Source organism: Sardina pilchardus, chromosome 5 (genome assembly GCF_963854185.1).
Source record: "Sardina pilchardus chromosome 5, fSarPil1.1, whole genome shotgun sequence".
Lineage (NCBI taxonomy): Eukaryota > Metazoa > Chordata > Actinopteri > Clupeiformes > Clupeidae > Sardina > Sardina pilchardus.
The window spans coordinates 22,147,081-22,160,556 of NC_084998.1; the positions used below are offsets into that span (position 1 = coordinate 22,147,081).

At 46.9% G+C, this 13,476-nt stretch overlaps 1 protein-coding gene across 2 annotated transcripts in view; it reads left to right on the top strand.

The window, feature by feature from the left end:
• LOC134080479 (serine/threonine-protein phosphatase 2A 55 kDa regulatory subunit B beta isoform) overlaps nucleotides 1–13,476 on the top strand; it is a 77,964-nt gene that overhangs the window by 31,609 nt on the left and 32,879 nt on the right. Inside the window, exon 1 of one of the 2 annotated variants that reach the window (XM_062536943.1) lies at nucleotides 730–1,326. The exons of the other annotated variant lie outside the window; for it this stretch is intronic. Coding sequence (XP_062392927.1) covers nucleotides 1,257–1,326 — 70 coding nt within the window. The 5' untranslated portion in view covers nucleotides 730–1,256. Of the gene's footprint in view, nucleotides 1–729; nucleotides 1,327–13,476 lie in introns of those variants that run through there. 2 annotated transcript variants of the gene reach the window in all.

Genomic DNA, 13,476 nt, shown 5'->3' on the forward strand with positions numbered 1-13,476 from the left:
ATTTCCTGCTTCATGGTAGAGTGGGGATGGAGCTGTGCATGTTCAACTGGTCATGGGTGGAACCACCATCCCCCATCATGCTTCAGTACACAATAGCATTGGCTGGATTTAGATAATGGCCTTTGATTTATTTCTGCAGTCCTGCTAAGGCAGCCAAGTGTTAAATAACCTGTGTGGCAGGAGAATGCCTTCAACTTGTAGGGTGAGCTGAAAGGATCAGCCGGGCGGCAGAGACGGGAACGCAGCCAATTTAAACGCAGTTGAGGAGACTTAGTGAAATTGTTTAATGGGAATCCACCGAAGTTTGTTGAGCTCCTGTCCTTTATCTGTTAACACACACACACGCTCAAACACAGTCACACACTCAATGTGTCACAGATGACTATCGTGCAAATGAGATTTCTCATCCTAAATCCGTACACAACCAGATAAAGCGGAACAATTGAGCCCTGCTCTGGTGGGACCCCTTTGTCGAGTTCAGTGCGCATATACGAATAATATCAAACAATTTTTTTGTGATTGTGACCGGGAGTCTGATGTAGTGTAGATGACCAAAACTCCTCACCGAATCTGCCCGGTAGAATGCTGCCCCCGCATGTGCGCACACACGTACCGGTGATGCTGACGCAGTTCGACACAGGCAATCTGCCTGGGAGGAGCTAGGAGCGCATTGCGCGAGTTGAGCTGCCGCAGCAGCAGAGTCAGCGAGGGCAACACCGGCACGGCGTGGCGACCGACAGACACATCGGGGCGAAGCGTGGGTGATCCGATCCGACAGTGAGACACCGAGCCTCAGATGGCGAGAGACTGAGGCGGATTCCGGTCATGCTGTGACAGAGCTGGTGCATGACATATCGACTGTTGCGTCTTCGGTTATAGACGGGGATGAAAACCGGTGCTTTAATAAGGAGCGACGTAAATATTATTCGTTTTGTACTAACTTTGCACTCTCGCACTGCGATTTAATGCCGACCTAATCCTCGAGGTGACACGCCCCATCTTCAAACGTTGAGAAACCAATCGGTGTTAGAGCAGCATAGGCTACTGAAGCAAACCTTTACGTTCCGACAGAAATCCAACGGTGTCTGAACGGAATCTCTATTTTTGCCCTGTAATCCGTTTTGACGCCGTGGTGGCAAGAGAGGGTCGAACCATGACGAAGAGCCCGCTGTACGTGCGGACCCTTTGCTGAATTGATGACATAGGACCATGGATACTTGTCTCTATTTTTGGCATTCAACTCATAAGTGTCACAAATGGATGAAGAAATAGACACCCGCAAAATCAACAACAGCTTCCTCCGCGATCACAACTATGCAACCGAAGGTATTTATATCACTATATTACATGGGATGTCATTTTGGCTATCACTGTATAACCTAGCTAATAATTGCATCGGGCTAATAGATGACTGAAGATGTCATTACAGGGTATTGACATCAATGACAGCCTATCTGTTTCGTACATTGTTGGGATGAGCGATATTGCTGGCCTTCTTCTTACGCAAATGGCCATGAATATCGTAACTTTTTGGTATATAATGTTTGGTCGGGGAATATTCATGTCTTTACGTTAATGAGTCCAGGAAGCAATCTCACTCCGTGCTTTGTAAAGGAACAGGTGTGTATTCATATGATATGAGATGATGCGGTTCGGTGCTGTATTGGAAATACTGAAATAATGTTAGCTAATGTTGGTTTGGTTTGTATAGAGGCCTACACCTAGGCTAGGCCTAAATGCACAATCATTCAACTCGCATACCAGATATTCACCCATTTGGCAATATCGAGATGGAGAGGGTTGATACGTAACGTTTTGCTACTCTGTCTGTAGCATCTCCAATTATCATTATGAAATGTAGGCTACTGTATGAACAGTCAAACAATTTTGACTTAAACTGATGGTGGTCTGGCCAATGTATTTTTAGACTAGACAGCAAGTCAGTTCATTGATGCACGGGATCACAAAAAGCTAACTGGAGAATGGTATGGCCTCCTCATTAAAGACCCACTCTCAGTGAGTGAGAAGGGCCCTTCAACCAGATCTCAGCTGAACAGCCTTAGATAGTGGGGGTGGATAGGAAGATGGGAGGAAAGGAGAGAGAGAGAGAGAGGGAGAGAGTGATGAAGAAAGGTATGGGCAGTGTGAGAGAATGGGGTACAGGAAGAAGCATAAAGAAATGGCACAAATCAGAGATGGATGGTGAGAAAGAGAGATGTGATGTGGAAGAGAGAGAAGAGGTGCAAGAAAAGGAGAGAGAGGAGGAGGAGGAAGAGACAGACAGAGACGGAGAAAAAGAGGGTGAAAGAGAGAGAGAGAGAGGCACACAGGAGATTCTGAAATAAATCAGAGATTATGCTGAAGCCCTGGTCAGACAGATGTGACAGCATTCCACTTGAGCAGTTCAAATCCTCGGCACTGGATGTACCCAGACTTTGCCTAGAAAAAAAATCCAATCGCATAGAAGAGGGAAGCGGGCCAGCTTCGAACAAACCAGCCTCCCCCCGGAAAAAAAATCCGAGTGAGAGAGAGAATGTTGCCATGGTGCTCTGTGTTATTTTTTTGGCATTTACCATAATTTCCTTCATGGGTCCCCCTAGAGTTGCCTATTCTCATTTTTTTTGGGCAAATTATAATTGGTCACAGAAATAGCTGGGGTTTAGTGAGTGGTGCTCTAGACTGGGGCTAGAGGGAACCTCTTTTTTTTCTATCTCAGCAGGTATTGTGTTTCTGTGCACAGAGAAGTGCTAAAATGGCAGAGATAGTAGGGCACTCTGCTGTGGTGCAATTACTACAAACAGCAGTGGCTGTATGGATGCTGAGAGAGAGAGAGAGAGAGAGAGAGAGAGAGAGAGAGAGAGAGAGAGAGAGGGAGAAGAGCTGGGGAGAATAGGGCAGAGGAGGGGGATGCAGCATTTGGTATACAACCCCATAAATGGAACATACTCTTAAAACACATTCAGACAGGGAGGGAGGTGGAGTTTGGGGGGGGGGGGGGGGGTGTAGGTTAAATCCTCTTAGCAGAGAATAGAGGATTTTCAGAATCTTTGTTTGGTCACATTAGCACATAGGCTATAAACAATGGCAATGATACATTTTCCGTTTGCTAACTCGTTACTTTAAAAGCTGGCATGGAAAAAAAGATTAATGTAAATAGTATCCCCGGCTGTAAAATAAACAAGATGCAATGACTCTTTGTGGTTAGAGAATAGTAATCTTTATGTTTACACAGAAAATAAAATCTAATAATAACGTCCAGCACGAATCAAAGCAAGTTTATGTATGGATTTAGTGCCATAGCTTCCGTGTCATGGAAACACTGGATAAATTCATGCTTTTTCAAGTCACCCGCTGTTCCTCTTCCACTTGAATTGAAGTGTCAGATGACTGCTATAACATGGCAGTGGGTAATTGCATTTAAAATTCCTATAGGAGCAATCTGAGCCTGAACTGCTTCCCTGTGAGCAAGTCTTCAGGCACTACATACCACCACCTGCCTCTGCATATATATATATATATATATATATATATATATATATATATAATATATATCTCACAATGCTACAGGGACACCTGAACCTCCCATCCCCCCTTCACACAGCAGAAAGGGCAGAAATAATTCCACTCCTCCATCTCCTGCTCCCTCTGGGTGGTGGTAGAAAGTACTGTACGTAGTGTGGTAGTGGAGCTGGTTAAAATGCACACCACACACCTAGCCACCACTCCCTTCCCTTTACAGCCGTTACAAGCGTTTAGGTTTAGCTGCGTCTTGGTGTGATGGATCCAGCCTCACCCACTGACCTACAGACAGCGGCGTCCTCCACCCACCCCCCCCCCACCACTCCGCCTCCACCCAGTCCACCCCCTGCCGATGCTGTGCCACGTCCCCACCCTCCCCCCATGCTTCTCTCTTCTCCCAGGAGATGGGAATCCTCTCTGCCCTCCCCTCGCTCCCTCTCTCTCTCTCTCTTTCTCTTTCTCCTCCCCCACCTTAGCCAAAGCCTTCTCCTTCTGCTTTACATTCTCCCAGATGACTGCGTGCTGTAAATAATTCAGGTGCACTCCTTTTTTTGGGGACTTTTTTTTGCATGTGTCTGTGTCTCTCTATCCCTCTCTGACATATCAAACACGTGTATGCAAACAATGCCTCTCACAAGCGCGTGCACACACACACACCGTACACACACACGCACACCGCACACACACACACACACACACACACTCTCTCTCTCACACACACACACACACACACACACACAGAAACACCCACACACACAGACATGCACACACACACACAAACACACCAATTTGCCAACCCCTCATACACCGTAGCACCTGGCACCAGGAACTATTCAAAATACTACACCAAAAACGTGCTTACACGTATAGCTATTAGAGTAAGAAACATCCATGGCAAACCCAGCACACCTTTTACAGGTCCCTCTCAGATAGATAGGCATGCCTGTGACTCTGCATTGATTGGGATTAGGTAAACTGCATTTCCTCCAGCATTCCTGTCTGCGGGATTACAGGCATTGGAGAGAGTCCCCCTTCTCCACTGGTAGCCAAGTGAGAGAGATGTCATTAGTAGGTCTGTGATTGCATGGTGCGTTAAGTGTTACCCATGCCACGGGACCACGCCACTGTCACTTGACAATTGGTTGAATAAATGATGACTCATGCATTTTTTAAAGCACCTTAATGCACTTGTGCTTGGCCCTGGCCCCTCCTTCTCTCCCATGCAGTAGTCAACAACGGCAGCATCCTTCCACTGGATAAACAGTCCCCCCCCCCCGTCCCCCCCCCTCGAAATTCCCACTTTTAAGATGAAACCCGCTTTGCCCCCAGAAGAAGCATTGCAGCAGCATGCTCCCTTAATGCAGATTACGAATGTGGGAAAAGCCTGTGTGCAGCACACAGTAGCAGAGGCAGGGCTTCTGTCGCAGTCTCCTGCCCAAATCCCCGCACAAATGAAAAAAAAAAAAAAAAACAAGAACAGACAAAACAAAGGAAATGCATCAGGGGAGTCTAAGCTTGGCTGATTGGTTTTAAAGAACAGATTGAATGGTTTTGAGGGGGCGAAGGCCGACCTATTAGTTGACAGTGGAAAAGATGGTGTTGGTGGTGGTGGTGAGAGTGGTGGGTGTTCAGATAATAAATGCGCAGAGAAAGGGCCTTTTCCTGAGACTTAACCTCTCTCAGAGATCTGGTTCCGGTTCTTAAGGTGGGGGGATTAGTTGCGAGTGAACGAATATGGGGGAGGCAGGAGAGGAAAGAAGCCCAGTCACGCACCAGGACCATCCTCTCTCTCTCTCTCTCTCCCTCTCTCTCTCTCTCCCTCTCACTCACTCTCTCTCTCTCCCTCTCTCTCTCTCTCCCTCTCTCTCCCTCTCTCTCTCTCACTCACTCTCTCTCTCTCTCTCTCTCTCTCTTGCTCTATTCCCTAATCAGATCTCAGGCTCTTACTGCTCTCATCCCCACCCCAACCCCAGCACACACACACACACACACACACACACACTCTCCCACCCACACATACAAATACACATGCACATCTCTATTGTGTTAGCATTAGTGTGGAGACATTGTGTTTATTGGCAAGCCATCTGAGACAGCAGAGAAGAGAGATGAGACACATTCTTACACCCATACTGGTAGCGCTGTTATGGTCCAGGCCTCTCCATCTCCCTAATGTCCTGACATGTTTAGTGGACATAGATAGAGATGCCAGAGTCCACTCATCAATCTCAGGGTCAGTTTTGTGTTGCATAAGGTAGTTTTGTTACTCAAGCAAATTAGCCCGGCTCTAGCCTAGTTCTATGCTAGCACATCTAGTGCCATCATAGGTCAGCTCATTAATGAAGATCACCATGTACGTCATGGAACTGACGGAACTACTTAATGATTACAGAGTGCTGTGACAATTGTATAAAGTGGTATTGATTCACACAACTACTTTGATTATACAGGGTAGCAATTGTATAATGACATATGTAATATAATACATAAGCTAATATACAATAGATATTTATGTAAGATAACATCTAATTGTATCATGGTGTATAATGCACCATTCGGTATAAACATATGCTATATTAACAATACTGTATAGATTCTTTGCTATGAGATACAGCAGAAGTGGTCTCCCCATCCCTTCTATAGAATCTATACGCTAACATCAGAGTTGTGTATACGTTATTCTTCCCTGCCTGCTGACTGAGGGGATTGCCCCAGGGATAGAGAGGCCTGTCTGAGCTGAGGGCTCGCGCTACGCAGCGTGGTTCTGAACCCGGAGCAGCAGTCTAACGGAGTCTGCTCACGGAGCGGCCTGTGTGAGTCTATGTATGTAGAAGACCAAAATAGGCCAGGGCTCCTGTGGGAAGCAGGCGAAGTTCAAAGGGAAGCGAGAGTAAGAGAAACTGAGAAAAAGAGAGAATGAGAGAGAATGCAAAAAGGACGGAGAGCAAGGGAAGAGTGGGAGAAGGAGGGGGGGTGGGGTGGGGTGGGGGGATGCACCGCACAGTTGCAAATTATTATTCACACAACAAGATGGATGACCTAAAAATAAAAGCAAATGAGGAAAAAACATAACAGTAGTCCCTTTTATCTACAAAATGTCCCCACCCTAAAATGTTTCAGTACAAAAAAAAATCTCCCTTTTTAACTATTAGCAGAAAAAGCTAGCCATATGAAAAGCAGCTTAAAGGGCTGCTGTGTGTTGGATTGCCTAAGATTAGCATGGCATATGCCGATGTATCTAATGTGGCTCTTTGATGGGCAGGGGCAGATTCTGTGCTATGAATATTCATCCGTCTCTGGGATGTTTCATGTCTGTTTACCCGTGGCCCTGGAACATATGCTGGTGTGGGGTTGGCATTGTGTGTGCCCCCGTGTGCTGGCGCGGTCTCTCGGGATCGGCTTCGTGTTTACCCCGAGAGAGAGTTTCACGTGCTCCTGCATGCGCGCAACACTAATTGGGGTGTGTTTGGAGTCATGGTGCCTGGGTTGAGGTGTGTACATGTGTGTATGTGTGTGTGTGTTGGAGATAGAGAGAGACAGAGAGACAGAGACCAAGGGAGAGAATGAGACAGATGCATCTGCCCTTTGTCCCTTAGGCGATGGGTTTTAAGCATTAAATGTCTGTGAGGCCCCCCTCCATCCACACTCTCTCCCCCCTCTTTCTCTCCCTCCCTCGCCCTCTCCCTCTCCCTTTCTCTCTCTCCCTCTCTCTCCCTTTCTCTCTCTCTCTCTCTCTCTCTCTCTCTCTCTCTATCCACGCACCCGTCTGTCCACCAGCACCACGTCATTCATGCGGGTTCATCCCTTAATCAGCTTGGCCCCGGGGCCTGTCTGTTTGGGTATTTGTGGCAACCTTGTAGTAACGGCCTGTGTGATGCAAGCAGAAGCTCATGCTGGCAAAGTCTCGTCTCTATGTCTGCCTTCACCTTCCCTCGAACAATTCAGTTAAAACACTGTGAGTATATTAGGCTGGAAAACCAGCGCCAACTGCTGGACGGCAAAATGTTTTGCCTGCATTTGGGTCTGGCCTCGGACCACTGTACATTTTGAAAACACTGCCCTGAATCTGGCAGGTGGCAACTAAACCAATCACAACGCAGAGATGTGTTTTGAATCAACGCGGGCGAGGCAGAGGGCTCTGGGGCGGGGTTTTGAGGGAGCGTTGGCCTATAGGCACAGACACGGTTTGAAAGACAACGGGTTGTCCTCATCAACAATGTTCCGTTGTATGCATTCATCGAGGCCAGACTAAATTAGACATCCAATCCATTTAGGCTGGTTTATCAGGCTATGAGTATATTGTACTGCAGGCAAAACACAGATCCCTTTTTTTCCTGGCTTTGGTCATTAGTCGAAGATTTAGAGTTTGTTGTTTTAAGAGCTGTTTGCTTGGCTGGAATGTAGTGGGCATTGTTGGCAGTCCCAGGAACTCTTTTTTTGCTTTTGTCTGTGTGAAGGCAAACATGTGAGGACTTCATCTGAACAATAGCAAGGGAAACTGACCAGTGGTGGGGCTGCCAAAACAGAGGAAGTCACCTTCATGCTCTTACAGTAATGGAAAGAGCAGAGAAGTTTCCAGAACCAGCCGGCATAACCCCTCTCTATCCATAGGCACACCCACACATACTGTACACACCTACCCACACACACACACACACACACACACACACACACACACACACAGTCACATGACGGAGGTGGAGTATCAGTCCCTTGAGCTCAGTGTGTGTGTGCGAGCGTGCGTGTGCATGTGTGTGTGTGTGTGTGTGTGTGTCTGTGTGTGTGTGTGTGTGTGGGGGGGGGGGGGTAGTGTGTGGGAGTGAGTGCTGTGAGCGGAGGTTAGCATTGTTTGGCCTTTTGACTGCAGTATCTGACCTGTCTGTTAGCTCCCCTGTGACCACAGTGTAAAACAATGGTGAGATCACATCACGCTTGTCAGGCATTCCGCTATAGTCTCTGGACTATGTACGGGAAAAAAAGACCTAACAATGAAGGGAATGGAAATGATTTGCCATGATTTGCATCAGTATATCCCTAATGTAAAAGTGTGATTGTCACATTCGCATGGTGTATCTGTTTGTATGGACTTGTGTAGCATTTCAACATTACACTGCACGGGAGTTGTCCTTTCTCTGATGTTAGCCCAGATACTCAATCTGCCGACCAGCGCTGCACTGGTGAACACGGGCCTCTGAGCTGACAGTGCATCTAACCGTCCGCCATCCTTGATCAGACAGCCAGAGTGCAGAAGGCTGCACGACTGACTTATTCATGTGGCAAACGCTTATGTCCAAAGTGACTTACATACATCAATTCTTACCAGGGCCAGTTTTTCAACACAGGCTTAAGTGTCTTGCAGTCAGGAGTTGAACCCTTTTTTCATTCTACTCCTTGTTGCTAGCCCAGTTCCTTAGCCACTGTATGCTACCACCGCCTTTAGCTAACCTCTCCGTAATGCCATGGTGCTATAAAGGACAAACAATACTTTATATAGAGTGTACAGTCTAAGCTACAGTAGTGTATAGTGATCATCACAACACAGCAAAACACACAATAATTATGTACTAATGCATTGCTTTGCACTATACGTATACTAAGACAGCAGTAGTACGCAAGAGTGCACTGTGTTTTACAGTAAAATTGTGTTTGTAATTAGGCTTTCGGACACAAAAGGGGGAAAGTGTGTTTGAGGACTACACCCTAAAGAAGGCTGTTTGCATTGCTATGCGTGGATGGTCTCTCTACTCACTTAGTGTCCGTCATAAAATAGCTGCTAAAATGGAGGCTTTTATACTGTAGTAAAACAAGAGTGTCTAGGATTTTTTATTATTGATCTACTGTATTGACTGTAAGGACTGTAAGTTCGGTTGAGACACAAGTGCATTTGTCTGGTCTGTAAACGGGACTCTAGTGAAATAACGCAGTGTAATTATCCTTTCGGATCTTTAGAAAGCCTCTCAGATTGGTTTTAATTGTTGACTGTTAAAGGTGGACCGAACTCATTAAGATTCTAGACGAGATAGCTTGAACACTGAAGCTATTCACGTCCCCCCGTAGGATTCAGAGAGGATATTGAGGCTGATTTTTGTGTGTAAGAGGGTATTAAGGAAGAAAGTGATGGACCGAACGTGCCAGGAAAGTGATGTTAAGTCTACTTAAGAACACACATTGTCTGTGTTATCTTGGTCGAGTGCCTTGAATAAAAAAAAGAAAAAAAACGAAACTCAGGTCTCCGACTTGGCAACGATTAATTTTAATCTTTGATGAGATGAAATGAAATCCGCATCAAGTCACCAGTTAGCTTATGCTCTGGAACCATCCAGTGAAAAGGAGATCCCTTGTAGAGAGTAAAAAAAAGAAATCCTAAAATACCCATGTGACTGAATGAGTATGAGTATGTTTAACACAGGTCATGGATAATCATTCACAAGACACAAGCAATGGTCCATTCATCCATGACTCACTGATACTACTATATGTATTAAGTATTCAAATTCACCTCTAATTTCCCCTGTGGAGATGTAGCCAGACTCTAAGTCCCAGAGGAGAGAGGGAGGAGCCTCACCCCAACATTAGCAGCAATGCTGATTAGCTATAGTGCAAGCTAATGCCTTGCATCCTTAACATCGTAGCCCTTTTACATATTTAAAGAAGTGAGGAGGCTGCGTTTAATGGACTGCACACAGGGGCTGTCTTTATAGCTTAGAGAGTGCGAGCAAAACTGATGCAGTTGGTTCCTTTGCAGTAATGGGGTTTTGGAGTCTGTGAGCGGTCGGCAAGCTGGACGCTGCTGCTGCAGTGTATCGACGGGGAGTGTGATTTATAGGGGCCGCACTGCCTGGAACACTGCGCCCAGGGTGGGGTGGGGTGGGGGTGGGGGTGGTGCTGGTGGTGGAGGAGGGTGGAGGAGGACGGCGGTGGTGGTGTTTGGGGAATGGAGGGAGGACTCGGCCCTGCACTGAGTTGATTAGTTTGCTGGCGCTGTCGACTGATGTGGCTCCCAGACCCGGTGACCCTGAGTAAGTGTAACAGCGGTGTCACAAGACAGGAGCAGATGCAACGGACGTGTGTGTGTATGTGTGTGTGTGTGTACGGGTATGTGTGTTCGGAGGATTGGGAGCATGTTGATGGGTTTGTGTGTGTGTGTGTATGTGCAGGGTGGGGGTGAGGAGCATGTTGATTGGGTTTGGTGTATTTGTGTGTGTGTGTGTGTGTGTGTGTGCGAGGACAAAAAACATGGTAATGGCGTTTGTGAGGAGGAGATGAGGCATCCCAGTCCCAGTGACTGTGACCCTCTTGTGCAGGCTCATTAAATGCAGATTGCTGACGCCTTCCACCCCCTCCCTACCTCCTCTACACGCGCACACACACACACACACACACACACACACACACAAACCGACCTCACTGAATCCCTTTCCATGCCCTGCGGCATCCAAGTCTCTCCCCGCTCCCTTCTCCACACCTCTCACTCTGATTATTACCCTGCTACACCAAAAACTGCAGCTCTACAACCCCCTTCACCCCCAACACACACACATGCACACACAAAGACAGGCACATACACAGAGGACGCATACACACACACACACACACACACACACACACACACACATGCACACACAAAGACACAGGCACAGGGTACACACGCACATGCACACACACACACACACACACACACACACACACACACACATTTACAAAAAACACACATTCTCACACACACATATACACATTTACAGACACACACATGCACACACAAAGGCAGGCACGTACACACACAGACACATATACACACGCACACATACACACACACACACACACACACACACACACAAACACACACATACATACAGACACTCCCGTCCCACTCAATCGCTGCAGCACTGTCAGCATTGTTCCTCCTGCCCCAGCACCAGCCCATCGAGCCGTTCTCTCCCGCCGGAGCACTTGAGCCCAGCACTCCCCTGCGCACCCGGGGCCCCGCACACAACCAGGGGAAAGGGAAAGCAAAAGCTTCCCTTTTAAACTTTAACCCCTCGCTCACTAAACCCCCTAAACCCACTCCACCTGAAGACAGCAGCACAGCTGTCATCTGATGAACTTAGCCCTCCCCCTACCCTACCATATGACAGGCCACACCAGCAGAGCTCAGGTATTCACTGTCATATGAGCAAAAAGAACAAGGTATCAATTTGTTGTGTTGTTGTTGTTGTTGTTGTCGTTGTGCTTGTTTGTGTTTATCTAAGTTCCTCTTCCGAGTTACTTTTTAAAGAATGGGCTGTAAGGGCACGTTAGGGGTCATTGGAGCGGATTTGGAGTCAGTGGGTTGTGGTGGTTTACGTGTGTGTGGGAAAAGCCCAGGAGCACGGCAGATATAGAGCAGTAATGCTTCAGTTATATATAGTCCCTCTAATCTGCCCCAAATCCTGCCCACCACAGGACAGGACACCCCCAGCACACACACACACACACACACACACACACACACAGAGACAAACACAGACACTCCCTCACAAACACACAGATTAATGCTTATTCTAGCTCTCTTAACCCAGTCAGGTGGTGGGCGGTTGAAGCACACTGGGAAATCTCCATAGCCATGGGAACTTGACTGAGAGATACACTGAAATTAAATATTAAATCATGTAGAAACTGTGGATGTCAATCCCCCCCCCACTACATCTTATAGGTTGAATTTTGCCCTCAGAGAACAATTTAATGACTTAAGATCATTCATTCACTGGTCATTACGTAATGGTTCATGATAGCATGTCTTGTACCTTTCCTCAAGCCCATGCTAAGAAATTGGCAGCTCATACCAAATGAAACTGCTGATTCATTCCCAGTTGGTCAACTAAAGGCTTCTTATAAGGCCGCATAACGTATAGTACTGAATATCTCTGTAAGCTCACACAGGGATAGGATGCTGCGGTTCACTAATCGTGGAGGGTAACAGTCCTAAACTATTTTAGTTTTATTATGTATCATCTAGAATACCTGCCTGCAGGCCTGTGCCCTGTTTTGTAAAAGGTATTGCTTTGTATTCTTTATGTGAAGAATGCCAAATACTAGATCATCTGAGCTACTGCAGTGAGGTTTGTAATTAAGGAGACATCAGGTGGTCCGCCTGATTAATTTTTTTTTTTTTACGGTGAGATGAAGACTTTCTCAGCAGCTTCTCCCTGGTAGCTAAGAGCGTGCTACTCGCTCATTTAATTTCAGAGGCTAGCGCGGAAACCCTTATTAGCAGTCTGCATGCACGCAAGACCCATTGCCTGTAATGATGGGGTAACTGTGGCAGCTAAATGGCTTCCACCTGTCAGGTTATTAACAAGATATGCACAAAAACAACCTTGCCAACACACACACACACACACACACACACACACACACACACGCACACACAATTCAAAAGTGGCATTCAGACTTCAGACAAAAAACGCACACACTATCCAGTCATACACAGAGACAGGGAGAGAGACTTGGAAATATCAATCAAATATACATGAATAACGAGTGCAGGCTGTTAATGTTGTTAATGCACATCTACCATATTACAGAACACACACACACATACACACACACATTATAGTAATATGTAGTTCATCGCGGGTCTTGCCACGCTGTGCAGATTGCCAGGCCGCCACGCTGTGAGCTGCTGTGCCCAGAGTTTATGTGTGTGTGTGTGTGTGTGTGTGTGTGCACTGGGCACGGCCAGGCCTGGCAGCAGCTGGCAAGGCCTTGGCGTGGGAAAGGCAAAATCCGTTACGCCCGCAGAGTCTGGGAGACACCTGTGCTTCAGACACACCTATTTTGCACAACTCACACACACACACACACACACGCACACGCATAGACATAGACAGAGTGTTTACCTCAGGCTTATAGTGGCAATAAAAGGCATATTAAAGGAGCGGGGATGGCTGGCAGATGCGTGGCGTAATAGAGACGGAT